The 20988-nt window shown below is 51.3% G+C and overlaps 1 protein-coding gene across 2 annotated transcripts; it reads left to right on the forward strand.

Annotated features, from left to right (window-relative positions):
• The first annotated feature begins 8360 nt into the window (after positions 1-8360).
• Ccn5 (cellular communication network factor 5) lies at positions 8361-19103 on the forward strand. Of its 2 annotated transcripts, none has more exons than XM_052725123.1 (5): positions 8361-8693; positions 8974-9080; positions 12934-13150; positions 16144-16398; positions 18159-19103. In XM_052725123.1, the coding sequence occupies exons 2-5, from the start codon at positions 9021-9023 to the stop codon at positions 18377-18379; spliced, it is 753 nt and encodes a 250-aa protein (XP_052581083.1). In that variant the 5' UTR covers positions 8361-8693; positions 8974-9020; the 3' UTR covers positions 18380-19103. The 2 variants fall into 2 exon arrangements, with proteins under 2 accessions (XP_052581083.1, XP_052581082.1); XM_052725122.1 differs by having other exon boundaries at positions 8368-8693; positions 8988-9080.
• Positions 19104-20988: the final 1885 nt, after the last annotated feature.

Below are 20988 nucleotides of genomic sequence, written 5' to 3' on the forward strand. Positions count from 1 at the left end.
TGGAGCTCACTGATTTGACTGGCTGAGCAGCAAGCCCCAGGGACCCCCCTGTCTCTTTATCCCCAGTGCTGGGACTATCCATGCGTGGCACCATGCCCAGCTTTTACATAGGCACTGGGGATCCAAACTCAAGTCATCATGGTTGGAGTAGCAAGAACTTTACTGACTGAGCCGTCTTCGAGGCTCGTGGATGCAGTTGTTTCTGCCGGATCCCCACCCTTCCTGCTGCAAGGATGAAGACCTAGGTTTGTGATGAGGGTGATGCCCAGGGTACCTCCCAGCTCTAGCCTATACCTCCTGGGGTGCCTTGGGTAGTGCAAGGTGTCTGAGCCCCTGGGCAGCACATCCTCAGCCTTCTTGAGGGAAAGAAGACCCCATGGAGGAAAAGGAGTGGGCAGGAAGTCCCCAGGGCTCCATGCCACCAGTACCACCAGCTCCAGAGAAAACATACCATTACTGGAAGCCCAGATAGGCAGAGGCGGTGGAAGTGGCCATGTCATAGGAAACCACATGAGGCCAGCCAAACCATGTGGGGCTGGCTCACTGGGATGTTTACGGACATGCTGGCCCTGAGGTCGCCCAGCTGCTGGGCTGGGATCCCCTGGGTACCCTGAGGGCCCCAAGTGCCAGCTTGGCAGGAACCATCCAAAGCCACAGCTGAGCCCTGTTTACCTCATGGCCAGCCAAGTGAGTGGACAGGGGACAGCAATCCTCCACACCATCCTGAGCATCCTGCTGCAACGGTTGAGCAGGGACTAGGCCCTTTCTAGGCACCCTGGGAAAGTGGCATTCCCTCAGGAGACACACACACAGAGGGCACTCTGATTCTGGTTATGCCTTTACTAACTCTGTAAGGCTAATGTAACTTTTCAGTGCCTCAGTTTCCCCATCTCTGGAGTGGGGATGGTGGCAACAGTACAATTTACGGGGATGTTGACATAATGAAATGATTTAATATTTAAAGTTGCTCAGAACCACCCGTGGTTCATACTAAATACCCTAAGTCTTTGCTGTAGAGATAGGATGCTGTGGGATGGTCTGTATGTTGAATGTGTTGCTCTGATTGGTCAATAAATAAAACAGATTGGCCAGTAGCCAGGCAGAAAGTATAGGCGGGAATAACAGAGAGGAGATTTGAGAGAACAGGAAGGCGGAAGGAGACACTGCCAGTCGTCGCCATGACAAGCAGCATGTGAAGATGCCGGTAAGCCACGAGCCACGTGGCAAGGTATAGATTTATAGAAATGGATTAATTTAAGATGTAAGAACTAGATAGCTAGAAGTCTGAGCCATTAGGCCAAACAGTTTAAATAATGTAAGCGTCTGTGTGTTTATTTTGTAAGTGGGCTGTCGGTCTGCCGGGGCTTGGCGGGACCCGGAGAGAAATCTCCCCAGCTACAATAGGACATCTGTATTCAGACCTGAAATTATGGAGGAGCTGAAGTATGAGTGCCAGTCACACTTAGATCCTGTCTGGGGACTGAGGGGTGTGCTTTAAGGACCCTTCCCCAGTCACAACAGCAGTTGACTGGGGTACCACTTGCCTTGTCAGTCTTTGTAGGAACAGGAAAGGACTGGCCTCCTTAGGTCCATTCATTGCTCTTTGGGGGGCCTTGTCTAGATCAGCCCACATCCTTGTTTTTTGTCTGGCTGTGGAATGAGCAGATAGGCACATGGCCCTTCTGAGCCCTGAGCATGCTGTAGGCCCTGAGCCTTCTAGTCAGGGGCTTCCCTCAACCTCTATACCTGAGGAGGGGTCAGTTGTTACTTGCTGTGGTAGTTTGAATGTAATTGGCCCCCATAAGCTCATAAGGAGTGGCATTATTAGGAGGTGTGGCTTTGTTGGAGGAGGTGTGACCTTGTTGGAAGAAGTTGTGTCACTGTGGGGGTGGGCTTTGAGGTCTCTCTTGCTCAAGCTTCGCTCAGTGTGATATTCAGTCCTTTCCTGTTGCCTTCTGATCAAGATGTAGCCAGCACCATGTCTGCCTGCATGCCGCCATACTCCTGCCATGATGATAATGGACTAAACCTGTGAAACTGTAAGCCACCATCTCAACTGAATGTTTTCCTTTGTAAGAGTTGCTGTGGTCATGGTGTCTCTTCACAGCAGTAGAAACCCTAGCTAAGACACTGCATAAGGTAATCAGGAGAGGGTACACTCATCATAGTTAACTTTCTTGCAATGCACATCTCTGCACACAGGCCCCTGCAGCCACTTCCTCAGGGGATCAGTGGCAGTCCAACTGAGATCTGACTGTCTGTCTCTGAGTTGCCTGCATATGTCCTGGGAGAAGCTATATCCTAACCTCCCAGCCTCTAAGGACCCACAGGGCTGGACCCAGCTACCCTGGGTGTCCCCAGCACGGGGCTGGGCAGCACCAGAGTCAGGAGAGGTTAGCAGGAGTGAACATTGGTTGTGTAGCTTCCAACCTGGACCTGTTTGCTCTCCTGAGTGTGGAGCGTATGGGACTCTTGGATTTAGAAGAGCTTCTCCAGGCTAGGATGTAGCTTAGTTGGTAGCATGCTTGTCTCGCATACATGAAGTCCTGGGTTCAGTTCCCAGCATCCAATAAACTGGGTGAGATAGCTCACACCTAAAATCCCAGCACTTGACAGGAGGATCAGAAGTTCAAGGTCATCCTCATCGACATAGCAGCTTGAGACCAGCCTAGGTTTTGTGAGATTGTCTCAGAAAAAAAAAAAAAAAAAAAAAAGACTCACTCCCCAATAGAGTCTTAGGGGATGCTCCATTTAGGACCCCTCCCCCTGCTACATCTCAAGCCATTTTTTCTTGAGCATATTTTAAACACAGGGGTTTTCAAGGGGCTGTTTCTGAGTGGAGGGTCTGCTGTCTGGAGAGCTACCCTGGAGGCAGCTATGAGCAGAGAGAACGGGGCTCCCATCGCCCACTCAGGGACCCTGAGGCCCAAGCTGATGACTGGAACAGTGACTCAGCTCGTTCTTGGCATGTTGGCCATCCCATGACTAGAGCCCTCAGTGATGGCTCCTATCCAAACCTCCTTCCCCTCAGCTAAAGCGCCTCTGGTACAGCAGAGACAGGCTACATGTTCACATGGTCCTCAGTTTGCTGACCACGTATGACTCAGGAACTAGAAGGGTCCCAGGAGGGTAAAAGGTCAACCTGTGATGTCATCATTGGGGACTGGGCCTCACAGAGTTACCTGACATCACTCTGGCAGGCATGAGAGTGGGGTTCTGATAACCTGCCTCAGACAGCTTTTCTCTCTCTCCAAGCAGCCCTGCAGTGTGCCCAAGGTTTTGGCATCATTCCTACCAATGTGCTTCCAGTTGACATTGGCCTGCTCCGCTGCAGCTCCCCTGAGCCCCAGCCCCCATCATAGCTCCATCCAGACTCAATCCTACCACCTCTAGGCCTCTACTCCCTCCTGCCCCTGCTCAAATCACTCAGATGACATCCACACTTGCTTCCAAATTCAGTTTCACATCCCAGCTTAGGTCTTCTTCTCTTTCTCTCTCCCTTTCTGCATCCTCTACTTACTGTGTAGAGATCGTCTCCGCTGGCCTCTGTTCCCAAACTCCTTGAGCTCACTGTGGACAGGGACATGCTTTTCATTCTTTGACACTGAGGCATGGCCTATATAGCTTGGGTTTGTGGAATGAGTACATGGGTGATGGATGGAAAGATAGATGGGTTGGTTGATGGATGAGTGTATAAACAGATGGACAGATGAGTCAGATAGACACAGACATGAGTGATGGACAGATGGATAGGTGTATTAGTGACACTTATAGGGACCCTCAGGGAGAAGTGAGTCCTTGGAGTGGGGATCTTCTGACCAAGGCAGGGGCTCTCAAATGGGGTAGGAATAACCTAGATTAGTATTGCCCCCTGGGTTGGTGCCCGGTCAACTGGTCACAACTCAACAAAGTACCCTGGATTCTGAGTTACACTGTGGGTCTCTAGATGACTGAGACCCTCCCTCCAAGCCTCTCCCTGGGTCAGAGCTGCCTCCAGAAATAAGTGATTTCCAGGTCTATAAAACATAGATCTCTGGGACCAGGGAGGCCTGGAAAATAAAGAGTTACGTCTCACCCATTTTACAGATAAAGAAACTGAAGCCGAACAAAGTCAGAGAATTTGCCCAAAGGTTCATAGGAATAGAGCTGGGATTGGAGCCTGGCTTCCTCAGGTTCCTGGTTCACCCAGATAACTGCATCCTGGGATCTGTGGCCTTCCCTGGCATGCTGTTCTGAGAGTAAGCCCTCATACCGATTTCCAAAGCCCTGTCATGTGCTATCTATCATAACCCTCAGCTCACCAGCAGCTACACCCTTGGCACCATTCCCATGCCTTCCCCTAGCTCTGAAACCCCTACCTCACACTGGCTTACAGCCACATGCTATGACGGGTCATATGTGTGCGCTGTGATCACCACATTCCAGCCCTTCTGTGGGAGCATGTCATTTCCCACACGCTCTTGGACAGCTCAAACTTCAGCCAAGCGGTGAACTGTCCAGTCCACCGCTGTCCCCAGGGACCTGTCACACGGCACCTGGGATTTCAGGACCAAGAGCAGACATCTGAATTCCTGCCCAGCCTACAGAACATGTGGAAGCAGAATTCACAGAGGGACCCTGGGGGCTGGATGTTTGTAGTCAGCCAAGCTGGTGGCCATTCCCCTAACCTACTCCTCCTGCCACAGTAGAGGCAGGGCTATGGGAGGAATCCACTTTGGAGATGCAACCTCCAGTTTGGGGGTGGGAGCCCACCCCCCTTCATATAACATTGCTAAAGATGCAGAATGAGTCAGCATCTAAGGGCCAAATAGAGGATGGCCGTGCGCAACAGGAGATACTGTGAATAAACCAGCAAGCCAGAGATCAAATGAACTCATCAGAACAAGACAAAATTAATAGCAGACGCACATGGAGCAGGCTGACCAGAGGCACAATGGAGAGAAGGAGCTGGGACGTGTCTCAAGGGCAGAGCGCTTACCCAGGTTTCCCAAGGTCCTGGGTTCCATCCCCAGCACGCCCCACCAAGTAAAACAAAACACACAGCAAAATGGTGGTGATAACCTGGACCTAGAGATTAAGTAATTTAAAGGCTACTGTGAACCAGTGATACATTTACACATTTGAAAACCTAAAACCTGCAGGGAATCAGGCAGTTCTCAGGAAGGTATAAGGCATCAAAAGAGGAACCTGAAGTGATGACTCAGTGGATAGTGTATGCAAGCTTGAGGACTCGGATTTCAATCCCCCAGACTCATATAAATATGCTGAGTCTGGCAGCACACAGCTATAACGCCAGCACTGGAAGGCAGGGGCAGGAGGATCCCAGGGCCTCAGTGGGCAGCCAGCCTAGCCAAATCAGTAACTCCAGCTTCAGAGAGAGACCCTGTCTCAAAAAATGAGGTGCAGAGCCACAGAGGAGGAAACTCAACATGCCCTCTGGCCTCCTCACCTGTACCCAGGGTGTACACATCCACCCTCATGCACACGGACACAGAAACACTAAGATGTCCAAAGACTGGCCCAAGAACAAGTGGAGAATTTAAAGTTGAGGAGTCATATTTCCAGATCTGGAGTGGCCATCAAGACCCTCCCAGCCTCAAATCATCAGCCCTGGGGGCTCTGGTGGCAAAGCTGTGCTGACCCACAGGAAACAGTTCTTCTGTTGTACAGGTCGCAAGGGGAGATGGGAAGGGGTGGGGAAGCTGCCAGAGGAGCTATGTGATAAACGACCAACATTAATTACAAAAGCTAGAGAAACCCATAAAGGAATGTTACAGGCCCATTTCATTTATGAGCACAGATGGAGACACTAAGTAAAACACTGGCTGAATCCAGAAAAATAACCACAATCTCTCACTATCAGGAAGTTTATCCCAGAGAAAACATCAACAATAGAGAACTGGCCAGCATATCTGCCTCAGAGAATCAAGGGGGAGAAAAACAGCCCAGCGTTCATGAAGCCTGGAGCAGACACAGCTCTAGGACAAGGTCCATGGCCTTCATGGAAAAGAATTACCTTCATCTCATGGGGCTTTTCATCTCCCCAAGCTGCATCTATGTCCGGAAGGGCCAGGAAAAGGGGAGAGCAGCAGATGCCCCTGCTGTGGTCTGAGGCCTGTGCCAGACAGCCAGGCGTGGAAGGAGAGACTGGAAGGGATGCCGTTCCCGGAGGGACAGGGCTAGACAAATCAACAGACAGAATACTAAATGGGATTCAGCAAGGTTTCCAGGTGCGTGGTCACCAGACCACAACAACAGCAAAATGCCATTTTCGCATCAGCAAGATGTGAAAGCAAGAACACTCAAACTCATGTCAGTTCAAAAAGGAGGGTCTACGGGGGCTATATAGGTACTAAAAACAGTGGTTACATATCATTATATGTATGTATGTGCACATTACCCCCTTAATTGTGTAAATTAAATCTATAAGGAGCATCCAGGACACATATGTAGCTCTAGGGGCAGGATCTGTCTATGTAGCCCAAGCTAACCTTAAACTCGATAGCTTCCTGCCTCAGCCTTGTAAGTGCTGGGATGACATGTGTGTTCCCCCCTGCCTGGCTCCAGTCTCCTTTTTTAAAGTTTCATTTTATCTCCCTCCTGTACATAGATCTATCTTCAAGGCACCCTCATGGTCCAAGGTAGCTGCTGAACTCCATCATCACATCTTTGACCAGAAGCAGGAGGAAGAAAGGAGTGTTGATGAGACAAAGAGAAAGCCCTTCCTTTTGGGGACCAGTCTCGGAATTTGCACCCAATGCCTTCTGCAGATATCACAGCAGGAAGCTAGCCGCATGGTCTTGCCTAGCTGCCAAGCTGAGCATGCCTCTGTCTTAAACTCAGCTCTTGGTGATGGTAGCAGAAAAAAAAAAAAAAAAGGATAGTTATTGGCGTGGGCACCATGCAGGTCTGTCGGAGGCCCAGAGAGGGCATGGAGTTTCCATGCAGCCACAGAGCAAATGAGCCACCAAGGCAGGGTGTCCAGCTGGCTCAGGGTTGACTGCACACCACAGCTATCTATGCTCACCTCAGCATGCCCAGCCACAAAATCCAGCTGCTTCTCACTCCCCACCGGCCTGATTCAGGGCCTGCGCCCCCTTTCTCTGCCCCTACTACCTAATCAAATGACTGTGATCTACCTTTCCAGTCTCCCTGGTGTCATGCTTGCAGAGCTTAGACCCAGTAAGCATAAGAAGGATCAGGGAGGGCGCTCCAGACAGCAAGTGCCCACGCTGGCCACACCACTTCTTCTGCAGGCCCTGACTGAGGCAGGTCTCATGGTCCTCTTTTCCAGAGATGGCTTTTAACGCTCACAGTGGCAAGCATAGCCTGCATGTGACCCAGAGGGAGCATGTGGACTCCATGCTTATTTGTTTTCTTATGAGATAGGGTCTTGCTTTGTAGTCCAGGCTAGCCCTCGGTGTTCTAGGCTCACGGGTATGTTCCACTATAACTGGCAGAGGTGTTGAGAGCCACAGCCTTCTCCAAGCACCTCAACCTGTGTTCTCTCTCTCTCTCTCTCTCTCTCTCTCTCTCTCTCTCTCTCTCTCCTTCCAAGCAGTGTCTCATGTAGCCATGTAGCCATTCCAGACTCACACTCACTATGTAGCCAAGGACAGCCTTGAACGTCTGATCCTCCAGCGCCACCTCCCAAGGGTTGGGATTAAAGGCATGCACTACCACATCCAGTTCATTATGCAATGCCAGGGAACCCAGGGATGTGTGCATGCCAGGCACACACAACCAAATGAGCTCCTGGCCTTCAAATCCCAAGTCCATATACCCCCACACCTACTGAAGGGACCTTAGGGATATTCCCTGCACCCAATAGCTGGGACATTGGAGATGTCCCACAGTTGGTGGTGTGAATCATGTATTTTATTCTCTACATATTCCTGCACAGTCCAGTGCCCAGGAAGCCACATGCCCACCAGGCACCTTCTGCTCTGAATAGGCAGGGCTGCTGTGCTGGGTCCCTCCTCTGGGCATTTGAACAGGCTGTTGTCTCTGGATCATTCTAGCTTCTTTCTTGGCTCTGAGAAATGGTATCTCCCTCCGAAGGTTGTATCCCAGCCTTAGTCTGAATAAGAGGCCCCCTCAGTGTTTCCATTGCTACCTCCACCCCGCAGGGTCTGGTCCCCAGGTCTGTGCTGTGTCTCCAGTCCCACAGAGCCCCCCAGAGCTGGTGGAATTCAACAAAGACGGTTTAGCTTCATCAGATCAGCAGGGCCCAGCTGGTGCCAGAAGCACATAGTAGGCTCAGCCTGCTCAGGCTTGGCCACACTAAGCCACCTTTGAAGCCCAGAGGCAGGACAGGGAGGCTCCTGGTTGTCAAGAGCAGCCAGGCTGCCAGGGAAGCTCTGCTCTGGGTCACACCCACCTCTGGGTGGCTGCCAGTCTCCCTGCCAGAAACCGCAGGCTGGGTCTGTGCTGCCCGGAGTTCAGGCCACAGGGCTCAAGACACTGCGGGTCAGATCTGGAAAGGGGTGTTTGCCGGACGGACGCTTCTGGTCTCCACAGGCCCCTGAGGGTGCGACAGGGGCCCTGGCAAGGCTGCAGCTGCTGTGGCAGTGGCTTGGGCTGGAGGCCTTTCTTGCTGGGAGCTGAGGAGCCGAGAGGCTCCTGCCGGCTTGTCCTCACCTCTTGCACACTGTCAGACGCCTTCTTGGTGGCCTCAGCGGCCTCACCTTCAGGTAACTGGGCTCATTCTTGGGACTATGAGGAAAAGAATGAGAACTATAAGTGGTGTGTGTGTGTATGTGTGTGTGTGTGTGTGTGTGTGTGTGTCTGTCTGTCTGTCTGTCTCTTTTTCTCTCTCTTTCTGTCTCTGTGTCTCTGTCTCTGTCTCTCTCTGTCTCTCTGTCTCTCTCTCTGTCTCTCTGTCTCTCTCTCTCTCTCTCTCTCTCTCTCTCTCTCTCTCTCTCTCTCTCTCTGTACTAGGAACCTCATAGTCTCTAGAACATAAAGACTCAGGTCTTGCCTCCCAGGGTTGAAGCTGGCTCCACAAGGGACACGGTGACATGAGGGGCACTCCACTGACCCATCTTCTGACCATCTCCTTCCTCTGCCTTCTCTCAATGGTAAGGAATCCTGGCCTTTAAAAGTAGAATTCTGGGTGGATGGCTATATGGTCACAACTTAGGACCCTTGGCAGGCCGTACACTGGATATAGTCTGATCTCTGTGCCTGGGCTTGCTTCTCTCCCTGGGCTCAGACCACTGCTTCTTGCAAGTTCTGCTGTTTGCCCTCAGGCATGTGTCCTTCCCTTTCTGAGCCTCGGCCTCAGTCAAATGGGTACAAGAATCCTCTGGGGAGATCATTGAGGAGAATTGCTCTGCAGAGGGTAGCACAGGCCCTGGACCAAGGTGAATGTCCTTCAGCAGGGACCCTCCAGTCCCCTCTGCAGAAACTAAATCAGATGTAAGTGTTTCGTAAGAATAAACCACCAGGACAGGGATGGATGCTGGGGTCTGATTGCAAAGTACAGTGACCCTCTGACCTTGGTCAGAGAGAACAGGAGACATCTCTGTGGGTAAATGTCCCTCAGTGTCACATGGGACATTTTTTTTTTTTTTTTTTTTTTTTTTTTTTTTTTTTGGTTTTTTCGAGACAGGGTTTCTCTGTGTAGCTTTGCGCCTTTCCTGGAACTCACTTGGTAGCCCAGGCTGGCCTCGAACTCACAGAGATCCGCCTGGCTCTGCCTCCCGAGTGCTGGGATTAAAGGCGTGCGCCACCACCGCCCGGCCACATGGGACATTTTTAAAAAAAGATTTATTTATTATGTAGTGTTCTGCCTGCATGTGTCCTTGAAGGCCAGAAGAGGGCACCAGATCTCATTATGGATGGTTGTGAGCCACCATCAGGTTGCTGAGAATTGAACTCAGGACCTCAAGAAGAGCAGTCAGTGCTCTTAACCATTAAGCCTTCTCTCCAGCCCCACATGGGACATTTTTTTAACAGGCTCGTGTGTAGTTCCACCTTGCCTCACATTCACAACAGTCTTATAAAGTGTTTTCCTCTTTTAGTCAACTGAGACTCAGAGAGGGTGAGCAATTGTCCAAAGCCACACTGCAAAGAAATAGAACAATAGAAGAGTATCATGATTGAGCCTGGGACAGACACAGTGTGTTCTGAGGAGACCCCAGTCTGTGTCTCCACCCCAACCTGGGCAATGCTTCGCACTAAATGTTGGGTTCCCAGTAACATGGAGACCTGGGTCTGGGACCAATGGAGTGTGGGTATAAGCTTCTCCCTTCCTGGCCCCAAGAGGTCTCCCTTGAAAGCTCAGGACCGACTGGCTTCTGGTCTTGGAAGGGGATGGGGCAGAGCAAGATGCTGGAGTGGGTGGCTTAGTCTCCTGTTCCCTAGGGAGGGAGAGGGATTCTGAGAGGCCAAGGAAGAGCTGGGACTGGGACCAGGACAGGCAACCTGGAAAAAGCGAAGCCCTCTTGATCAGGGCTGCCTGCGACCAGAGTCCTAGTTACTTGGTCTGGGGATACCATGGCAAACGAGACAGCTTGAGTATGGGGACATGATGGTTAACAAGGGCATTGGAGAGGAGGGAGGTCAGAGGGGGCTGCCTCTTCCATAGACCAGTCAAGAACACTTGCCCTGCCTTGTCACTGTCCTTGAACAAATGAGTAGACTGAGGCAGAGGCTCAGCTGTTAATGGAGGAGCCCCTGGAGGGTAACGGGTAGGCACAAGAGTTAAGTTTGGACTCTGGCTTCCCAGGAACCTGGATTCTGGTCCTATCCCATTGCTTTCCAGCTGTTTACATCTTGATTTTGACCTGTTTTGCCATTATTATTTTGGACTTTATTTTGAAACAAATAGCCTCTGTAGCCCAGGCTGGCCTGGAACTCGCTATGTAGTTCAGGCTAAGTTACTTGAGGTAATTCTCCTGCCTCAGTCTCTCAAATGTTAGTTCATCATCTTTAAATCAGACAAGCTGCCCATACCTCACAGGAGAGTGCGAAATGGACAGCACAGCACTCAGTGTAACTGGTATCATTAGTCCTGGGGGTCAGGACCTGGAGAAGCTGGGAGCTACCGAAGGCCTGCAGCAGGCCAGGGGCTCCATAGAAGGCTTGTTTTCTGCTCAGTCAGTTCTGGTCAGCCAAGGGAGTTGAAACTGTGCTCTGAAAGTCCACCTCTTTCCTCCCAGGCCAGTTCCGAGTGAGGTACCCCAGAATGTATTATATCCTATATTGAGGTGACACAGAAAGCTTGGAGAGGTGACAGTGTGTGTTCATTACAAGCTCCCAGAGACTGTCCAGGAACCCTTGGGAACCTGAAATTCTGCAGAGTGCCCTGCCTTAGGTGTGAGCCACTGGTCAAGGACAGACGGCTACTCTATGGCGGCCCCTGCTGGCCACAGTGAGAACTGTGGGCCCTGGAGAGCAGGTTTTTAGGATGGTGGGTCGAGGGGTAGACAGGATAAGGGCCGAAGGTAAAGGAATCACTGTCTCTTTGGGCCAGTTAGGAGGTCTGGGATCTTTAGCTTTCTTTTCCTTCATATAAGGTCGTCTACTCCTGCTAAAGATTGGTCCTCCACTGGTGGGGCAGGCAGTCAGGAACATCTCGAGTGGTACCTCTCATGGTCCCCACCCTCTTGGGAACCCATGGCTTCTGGTGTTTCATTTGGGTATTTCTGTCCTGGGTGGGAGGCCCAGTGTGTCACTGGGGTGAAGCCTTGGCCCTGCAATGAATGGGTACTGAGCCCCTGGCTCAGATTTTGCCTGTTACTGGAGAAGTGTCCTCCTCTGGGGCCGTGGGCTTGGCATAGCTCCCAGATTTGGCTATGAGCAACCATTTTTCCCCCCTTTGGAGTTAATTTCCCCATCTGTGCAGGGCGGCGTGGGAGTGGGGTAGAGTAGGGTGGAGGTATTGGGGTGGGGTGGGCCAGATGAAGCTAGAAGCTTCTAGACAGCTTACTAAATGGATTGCAGGTCCTACCTTCATGATTTCTAGTTTCGTGAGTCCCAGAGGAGGCCTGGGAATCTGTATTTTCCCTTTCCTGGCTAATGTGATGTGCACTCAGGGCTGGGAAACATGTTGGATTGTGCCAAGACCAGGGAATTTCACATTCTGTCTGATGTCTTCAGCCCGAGGGTAAGAACTCACCCAGAACATGTTGGCTTCCCACCTCTCACTCCTCAGGCTCTCACTCTTGCCTTCCTGTGAGTTCATAGGTCAGCCTTTATTGTAATTAGCAAGGATGACCAGCAGAGTTAACCACAGTCAGGAGGCTGGGGAGCCAGCTCAGCAGGTAAAATGCTTGCCGAGCATGCTTCAGGACCTGAGATCCATCCCTGGCACCCATATATAACAGCCTGGCACAGTGGAACACATCTGTACCACCAGCGCTGAGGGTGCAGACATGGACAGATAGATCCTCAGGGTTCACTTGGCTAGCCTGTGATCATCAGGCACAGTGAGAGATCCTGTCTCAAAAAAAAAAAAAAAAAAAAAAAAAAAAAAGAGCTGGAGAATGATAGAGGCAGCCACAGGATATTGATCTTTTCACATTTACACACATTCACCTGCACACCACACATACATGTACACACCCCCCTCCAAAAAAAAAGCAAACCGTATTGCCGACCTCCTCAGGAGTTAGTGGCATCATTTCCTGTTCTCTTCCACAAATTAGGAAACCCAGGCTTGGAGAACTCAAGGACTTTTCAGGCAACTCAACCAATAAGGCAGAGCCTAGAAGTGAAACTCTGACTTGGGGTCTTTGTTCCAGAGCACAGTGTCATTCTGCCTCTTAGGAGCACCATGGAATGGTTCCAGTTCAAGGCCAGTTCTGAGTGACACTGAGGCCAAGTTAAGGATCCCACACTGTCTGACTCAGCTAAGAAGTGACCATTTGTAAGAGTCTCCATACTTTCCATGATAGTCAAAGCTGAGTGAGGTCTCTGTCTTTTCAGGTGTGTGCCCAGCTGTGTCCGACATCCTGTACCTGTCCCTGGACACCACCCCAGTGCCCACTGGGGGTGCCCCTGGTGCTGGATGGCTGTGGCTGCTGTCGAGTGTGTGCACGGCGGCTGGGGGAGTCCTGTGACCATCTGCATGTCTGTGACCCCAGCCAGGGCCTGGTTTGTCAGCCTGGGGCAGGCCCCGGTGGCCGTGAAGCCACGTGCCTCTGTAAGCAGGTTTGCCAGACTAATGGGGGTGGCGTCCAGGCCATGGGGTCCAGAGTCCAAGTGGAGCCCTGCTCTCAGTATCTCTCTGATCTCACCCTAGGAGCGGTCTTCCTTCAGCTCAGCCAAAGCTCACCTCCAAAGGTTCCTGGGCCCACTTCCTGTTTCTTCCCTCTTGTCCTCTGCTGGGATATCCCAAATCACAGCCAACTTCCAAAGCTGGGCAAGCAGTTGCCCCAAGACAAATGCACAGACCCGTGTAAGGCAGGAGGGCAGGCTCCAATGGGGCGCCGTGTGCCGTGAACAGTGCTGGTCACTCACTGTTCATGCCCCCATAGTCCTGCTGGGCAAGGTCTACAAACAGGGGAACTGAGGCTCAGAGATGTTAGCTAGCATGCTCCATGCCCTACAGCCTGCCCATCTCCAGTCAGATTTAAGTAACAGTCCATTCCCTCCATTCCACTGAGAGCTTTGGGCTACAGTGCGAGCCCCGGGGCTGTTTCCCAGTGGCATTGGATGTGTGACATTCCTCATCACCCTCTCAGGCCTGGGTGTCCTCTGACACTTTGGAGCAGGGCTCGGTGACTATGTACCAGGCCACTGTTGGAGGGAGACCCTCTGGGGCCTGACAGTTAGCAGCACCCTCTGTACACATGAGGTGCCAGAATCAGCTACCAGTGGTGACCTTGCCCAGGTCACCAAAGAGCAAAATTACCCCAGTTGAGAACTTTAGAGGAACAGAGAAGGTTTAGATTTTTACAATTCATCTAAGTGTGTTTCACACTTTGACAAAAATGACCTCATCTGCTCCCTTTCTTGCTCTTGCTCTCTGCTCCAGCCACACTGGCCCTGAACACCCAGATCATGCTCTCAACCTTAGGGCCTTTGCCCTGGCCATCCACTGTCCTCATCCTTTCCCTAGATATACACATGGGAAGTTCCCTCACTTCCTTCGCATTCCTACTCACACGCTATTTCATCCATGAGGCCCTGGCACCATATTTAAAAAACGAATTCCCCTCCAGCGCCGTCATCTCTCTGCCCGATCACCAGCCCTCACAGCCTCGGCTGGTGGGCTGTTTACTTTCACTGGATGATGTTTGCCCGTTTGCCCACATATCCTGGATTACAACCGCTTGGCACACCGCCTAGGCCACAGTAGGTGCTCAGCAAATATTTGCGGCATTACGTGGATGACGGCAGAGGTTCTAGCAGCTGGCAGTAACAGGAGGGAGCCCTTTCTAGAGTAAGTCTTATGGGAAAACGCTTTACAAGTCAGTTCTACTTTATCCTTAACACTGAGGAAGATCTCAGGGTTGCCCCTCTTTTGGAGGCGAGGGAGCTCAGTTCAGAGAGGCTCAGGTCACTTACACAGGCCGCACAGCTTGTGAGCGGTGGAAGGGAAAAATCAGTCCATCTGTGACTCGTGCCTTTGCAAACGGCTTCCGGAGGGGAGAAAGACGCCGAGAGTCCCCAGACGACAAGCCTGTGGCTCGTGCTCAGGGGAGCCTGGGGACCTCCAGTGAAGGCTGCTGTCACGGGTGGGTAGGGGAGGTTGCTGGCAGAGGGGACCCTGAAGAAGGCTTGGAGGGAACAAGGGTTTTGGCAGTTGGACACGGGTACAGCTGGGTAGGGGAATTCTGAGATGGTTCATGGGGTTTGCCATCTCAAGGCACCTCTCATAGTGCATCTACCCTGCTGAGGGACTGACTGCCCAGCCTCACTTGCCCCACACCCAGCCAGCTCCCAGATGGTGGCCTCTGAGGTGCCAGGAACTCTTGCTAAAATTATCATCCTCCCGTTATCTTTCCTAAACACACCTCTGTTTACCAGGTCATCCTGGCAACTAGGGCCCCAAAGCTGAGGCAGTAGAGGTCAGGCGGTGTGTGTGTGTGTGTGTGTGTGTGTGTGTGTGTGTGTGTGTGTGTGAGATGGGTGTGGTGGGGCGAACCCAGAAGTAGGGAGCAAGGCACAGCACCTGTGTGGTTTCTAGGGAACCATTGGCAACATGGTCCAGGTCAGAAGGTCTGGTCTTTGTATCCAAGGGGCTGTGATCTGGAGGCAGTGGGGACAGGGAGGTGATATAGTTGTCCTCTCTGGAGAAATAAGGGGATGTGAGGAGGAGCACTCTGGCTCCAGCTCTCTAGGGAGGTGGTGATGGGGCCACTCAGATAATTTAAGCAGCTAATGCAAAGTCCCACAGCCAGCGAGTTAAACCTTGGCGGACAGTGATAACTCCACACAGGAAGAGGACAGAAGGGGATGCTACCGGACACCCCAGATCCAGTGTGCTTCACGACTAAATTCTAAATATCACTAACTTCACAGGGTCTCCAGCCTAGGCTGGCCTTGAACTTCTGAATCTCTTGCCACCACCTCCCAAGTGCTAGGAGTCCAGGAGTGCCAGCAAGCATGCCATCACACCGAGTTTATACAATGCTGGAGATTGAGCTCAGGGCCTTGAGCATGCTAGGCAAGCACTCTACAAAGTGAGCCACATCCCTCAACACAAGGCTTCATTTTTTCAGATTCGTTATACACATAATTTCATTTAGTCTAGGACACACTATGAAATAAGTACCAACATATACTATTTTTCACATAGAGGAACTGAGGCAAGAAGTGAAATTACGTGGTCCATGGTTAAAAAAATTTAGAGCTGGGCGGTGGTGGCGCACGCCTTTAATCCCAGCACTCGGGAGGCAGAGCCAGGCGGATCTCTGTGAGTTCGAGGCCAGCCTGGGCTACCAAGTGAGTTCCAGGAGAGGAGCAAAGCTACACGGAGAAACCCTGTCTCGAAAAACCAAAAAAAAAAAAAAAAAAAAAAAATTTGGAGCTGGGGTCCAAGCCAGGCTCCTGGATGCCTCTCTGTTTTGCTGAGGAGGGAGGCAGGCCAGCGGGGGAGGGGGTGTGGTGAGGCCAGGGCTGGGCCAGGGTGCCTGTCTTGTGCTCTGGGGCCAGGACTCACAGTCGGTCTGCTTTCTCCTCCCTGTGCAGTGGAAGAGGATGATGGAAGCTGTGAGGTGAATGGCCACAGGTACCTGGATGGGGAGACCTTTCAGCCCAATTGCAGGGTCCTCTGCCGCTGTGACGACGGCGGCTTCACCTGCCTGCCACTGTGCAGTGAGGATGTGCGGCTGCCCAGCTGGGACTGTCCACGCCCCAGGAGAGTAGAGGTGCCTGGGAGGTGCTGTCCTGAGTGGGTGTGTGACCAGGGAGTGATGCCAAGGATCCAGCGTTACATGGCCCAAGGTAAGTGAGTATAGGGTAAGCCCAGGCCACCAAGGCCTCAGCTGCTGGGGTTCCAGATATACATATGGACCATATATTTATGACTCTTAATACATGTGTACAATCTATAATATTATGAATCCATGATTGTGTGGATTTAGTAAAATACTGGGTAAAAGCTGAACCAGCAGGACTGGAGTTTGGGATACAGCCCAGGGCTGGGCAGAGGTACAGACAAGACAGTTACATCCTTCTACAAACGCTTCAACTTTGGGACTTTGGTGTCCCGTTTCTTTGAAAACATTATTGTTGTCACATGAATTTGACTGGAGAAGGTGACCAGGAAGTAAGGGCTGGTTCTGTGGATGCCGCCACATGTGGAAGGCAGGAGACGGGGTGGGTTAAAGAGATGGACACTGCGTTTTTCAACCCAGCGCTGGCCTTGCTTGCTGTGTGACTCTGAAAAAGTTGTTGGAGTTCCCTGCCTCAGTTTCTCCAACTGTAAATCGGAACTAAAAAGAACACCCACCTTTTAGAACTGTTGAATTAGATCAAGTGAATGGGTTGTAAAGAGGCCTGACACTCACTGCGTACGTGCTCTGGCCACCATTATCCCTGGCAGGGAATATGGCACATCAAGTTAGGCACATTGGAGAAAGTCATCCAGCTCACGGTACGTATCCACGCCCTCCCATAATACTTGGAATTGAACCTACAGCCTTGTACACACTAGGCACGTGCTCTACCACTGAGCCATGCTGTCAGCCCTCCACTTACATAGTAAAAAGCAAGATAAAAGCCCTACCTCCCATCTGACCTCCATTGTGTGTACATGTACACAGGGCCACGAGCATACTTGCAGTTGGTCCTCTGTATCCGTGGATTCAACCAGCTGCTCATCAAAAATAGTTTTGTAATTGGGTCTGTACTGAGCATGCACAAACTTTTTTTTTTTATTCTGGAGACTCTTCCTTAGCAAAGATGGTTTCACAACTATTCAAGAACATTCCCATTTTAGCTAGCCTTAGTGATCTGGAAGTGACCTGTGTGCCTAGGAGGGTGTGTGTAGGCTCTGGGCAAACACCTCACAACTTGGTACTCTTGAGCCGTCCTTGATCCAACACCCCTGCTCTGACACACCAACACATGACGCCTGTGTGCACAAAGCCGGCTCTTTCGTCATCAGCACCAGTGACATTTGGGATGAGTCGCTCTTTGTGGTTGGGGGCTGTTGGGTATGCTGTGGGATGTAGAAAGACAACCTGGCCTCTACACTCTAGATGTCAGTAGCAACCCTCCCCCCCCCCCCAAAAAAAAAAAACCTCCTGTATACATTGACTGTGACAACTGAAAGATCTCTCTAGACTTTGCCAGATATGCTCTTGGTTCTCAGGGCTAGAAGGAAGGATATCAAACATGAGAGAAGAGGAGAATGGGAGGGAAGAGGTAGGCCATGGGGAGCCTGTCGTCTTGGCCCTTCAGCATTCTTACCAGCAGGTGGCAGTGCCACACAGTGTGTCCGTATGACACCATAGATCAGGGAGTAGGAAGGTAGAGAGAAAGGAAAGGGCCCTTTTCCGTTGTCTCATGACCAGTGTCAGCGGGGTGCATTATGCGTAGACTCCCCAGCCATTGTTTATTCAATCCCAAATGTTAGGAAGTTTAGGAAGAAACTAAGGCTCAGCCATCTCGCCAGGGTCCCTGTGATGGCTAGCAGGCCAGTGGACTTGCCTGCGGAGCCCCGACCTCTCCATGTTCACCCTCTTCTTTCTAACCCCCAGGACACCAACTTTCTGGCCTTGTCACTCCCGCATCGGCTGATGTCCCCTGTCCAAATTGGAGCACAGCCTGGGGCCCCTGCTCAACCACCTGTGGGCTGGGTGTAACCACCCGAGTATCCAACCAGAACCGATTCTGCCAACTGGAGATCCAGCGCCGCCTGTGTCTGCCCAGACCCTGCCTGGCAGGCAGGAGTCGAAGCTCATGGAACAGTGCCTACTAGAGCCAACTGGGGATGGAGATGCAGAGATTGCCACTCTCAGCAGGTGTCCCTAGGACCAGGCCCTGAACTGACGCTAGATGTCCCTTTCTGGGCTGCAGTTAACTGTCCTGGTTGGGTTCGCTGTCCAGAGCACTGAGGGATGCCTGCTGTCTCTGAGGTAGGTGGAGCATATGACCAGCTCCGTTTCTCTAATTCAGCCTGGGATTCTGATCCAGGCGTCTGTGTCCTCCTGGCTAGTTCCTTATCAAACATGCACATGGGACAGCTTTCTCTCCGAACTTCCCTGTACGAAAAGGACCACCAAAAGAACTTTTAAAGCTAAGCTGTGCTGGGCAAGCCTGGTCATCATGCTGGGGACAATGGGGGTGAGGAGGTACCAGGCAGCAGATTGCCTGAAACTCCCAATTCCCTTCTTGGACTTCTGTGCACTTGTCCCCAAAGTCAAGATTATGGGTGAACTCGTGAGTCTGGCTTCCCTGGTCTGAGAATACCCTGCCCGCCCGGGAAGAATTCAGTGGCAGAATCCTCTGTGAACATGAAGAGATGAAATCATGCTGTCCCAAGGAGCATCAGCAAGATCCATGGACTTCACTTTGTATTTGTAAGAACACACATTTCTTAAGCACTTGAAAAGCAGGAGGTTCACAGCTCCACACTTCTGGTGTCCTGTGTTATCATGTCAAAACAAAACAAAAAAACACCTAAACATAAAATTTACATCCTCTCCCATGGTCCATTTTGTGTTTATTTTAAAAATAAAAGTGGGGGCTGAGGTTGGTTGGTAAAGTGTTTGCCAGGAAAGCTTGAGAACCTGGGATGAATCCCAGAACCTACATACAAAGGCCAGGTATGGTGGTGCACCCTTATGATCCCTGTACTGGGGAATCGGAGGCAGGAGGATTCCTAGGGCTCCAAGGCCAGTCATCATAGCCTGCTTAGAAGTTCCGGGCCAGTGAGAGACCCTGCTTCAAAAAACACAGTGGAAAGCTCCTAAGGAACAATGCCTGAGGTCCTACACACACACACACACACACACACACACACACACACACACACACACACGCTCATGGACACACAAGTGCACATACACAAACACCACAAACAACAAATCCTTTTTTGTTTTTGTGTTTTTTGTTTTTGTTTTTGTTTTCTGAGACAGGGTTTCTCTGTGTAACAGCCTTAGCTGTTCTGGAACTTGCTTTGTAGACCAGGCTGGCCTCAAATCAGAGATCCCCCTGCCTCTGTCTTCCAAGTGCTGGAATTAAAGGCATGTGCCACCATGCCTGGCAACAAATACTTTTAAAACTGGTGTTATCATCAAGGTCTAGCCAGGCAATCAGAGAAGTCTCTGGTCTGTGTGGTGGTACATGCCCTTAGTCCCAGAACTCCAAAAAAGAGGCAGGTAGATGGATCTCTGTGAGTTTGAGGCCAGCCTGGTCTACATATTGGGTTCCAGGCCAGCCAGAGCTATACAGTGAGATCCTGTTCAAAAACCAAAAACTAAACAAAGGACAATAGTCTCTGTGCTGAAAGTGTGATTTTCCCTATGAAACTTTATTGAGATATGTGTAATTCGCACAGTTAAATGCACAGGCCACAAACCTTTATGACTGTGCACCCGTGTAACCAACACTTCTGTCCAGGTATATAATGTTCCCATCACCTCAGAAAAGTCCTGCTCTTCCTGTGGTCCCCTTCTGGTGATTAGATGAGCCCCGTCCTGCCTGATTTCCATCTCCACAGGTGTGATTTTGCCTGTCCCTGAGCTTTGTGCCTTCGAAGCCAGACGCTCCTCAGTGACTGACTTGTCCTGTTCGACAGAATAAAAAAAAGAAGAAACATTCAGTGTGGGTACTGAGTCTGTCTGAGCAGCCAACTAGAGAACAAAGTCCAGCACCACACCTGGAAGTGAGAGCAGCCTCCCACGGGTGGGGCAAGGTGGCCAAGCCCAAAACTGGCCTGGAGGCAAGAGGAGAAGGAACCTCACGATGTAGGGCTGCCAGTCTCCCAGAATCACCAAACAGGGAGAGGAAGGGCAGCCTTTGTGTGGTAGAATGATGGAGGGCTGGGACAGGAGCTCTCCCTGTGTGAAGAGATGAAGACCTGACCTTCTTCCTCGATCAGGCTTTCCTAGCTGAGCTACCTGGGTCTGGCTGGCTGAACCCCAGGAAAGTGTCTGCACTCACTTCCTTAGTGCTGGGTTGGAGCAGCAGGGGAACTGTGTGTCACTGACCTATTACTCTCTAGAAACTCCTTCTCTGTCAGCAATAGCTGACTCTCCCAGCATGGAGCCAGACTGTGGACTGGGGCACCCCATCTTCCTGCATGTTGAGGGAGATCATGAAGACGGGGCTCCCTCAGTGGAAGACAGAGAGAGATCCCAGGCCTGCCAAGATGCCCAGCACCCTCCCTGTCCTAACTGGCGACAGCTCTAGAGAATCTGACCCTCTAGACCTTGCTCTGGGCTTAGCACCAGGATGGTGCCAGGCAGTGGACAGTACCATCACCTAGCGGGTATTTACTGTGTCCTGGTGCCCCTGTCCATGACTTTTGAAATGTGAAGTACTTGAGGGAATTCCTGCCCTACAGAGGAGAAACTGAAGATGGAT

This window comes from Peromyscus californicus, unplaced genomic scaffold (assembly GCF_007827085.1).
Source record: "Peromyscus californicus insignis strain IS unplaced genomic scaffold, ASM782708v3 Scaffold_7__1_contigs__length_154581171, whole genome shotgun sequence".
Classification (NCBI taxonomy): Eukaryota; Metazoa; Chordata; class Mammalia; order Rodentia; family Cricetidae; genus Peromyscus; species Peromyscus californicus.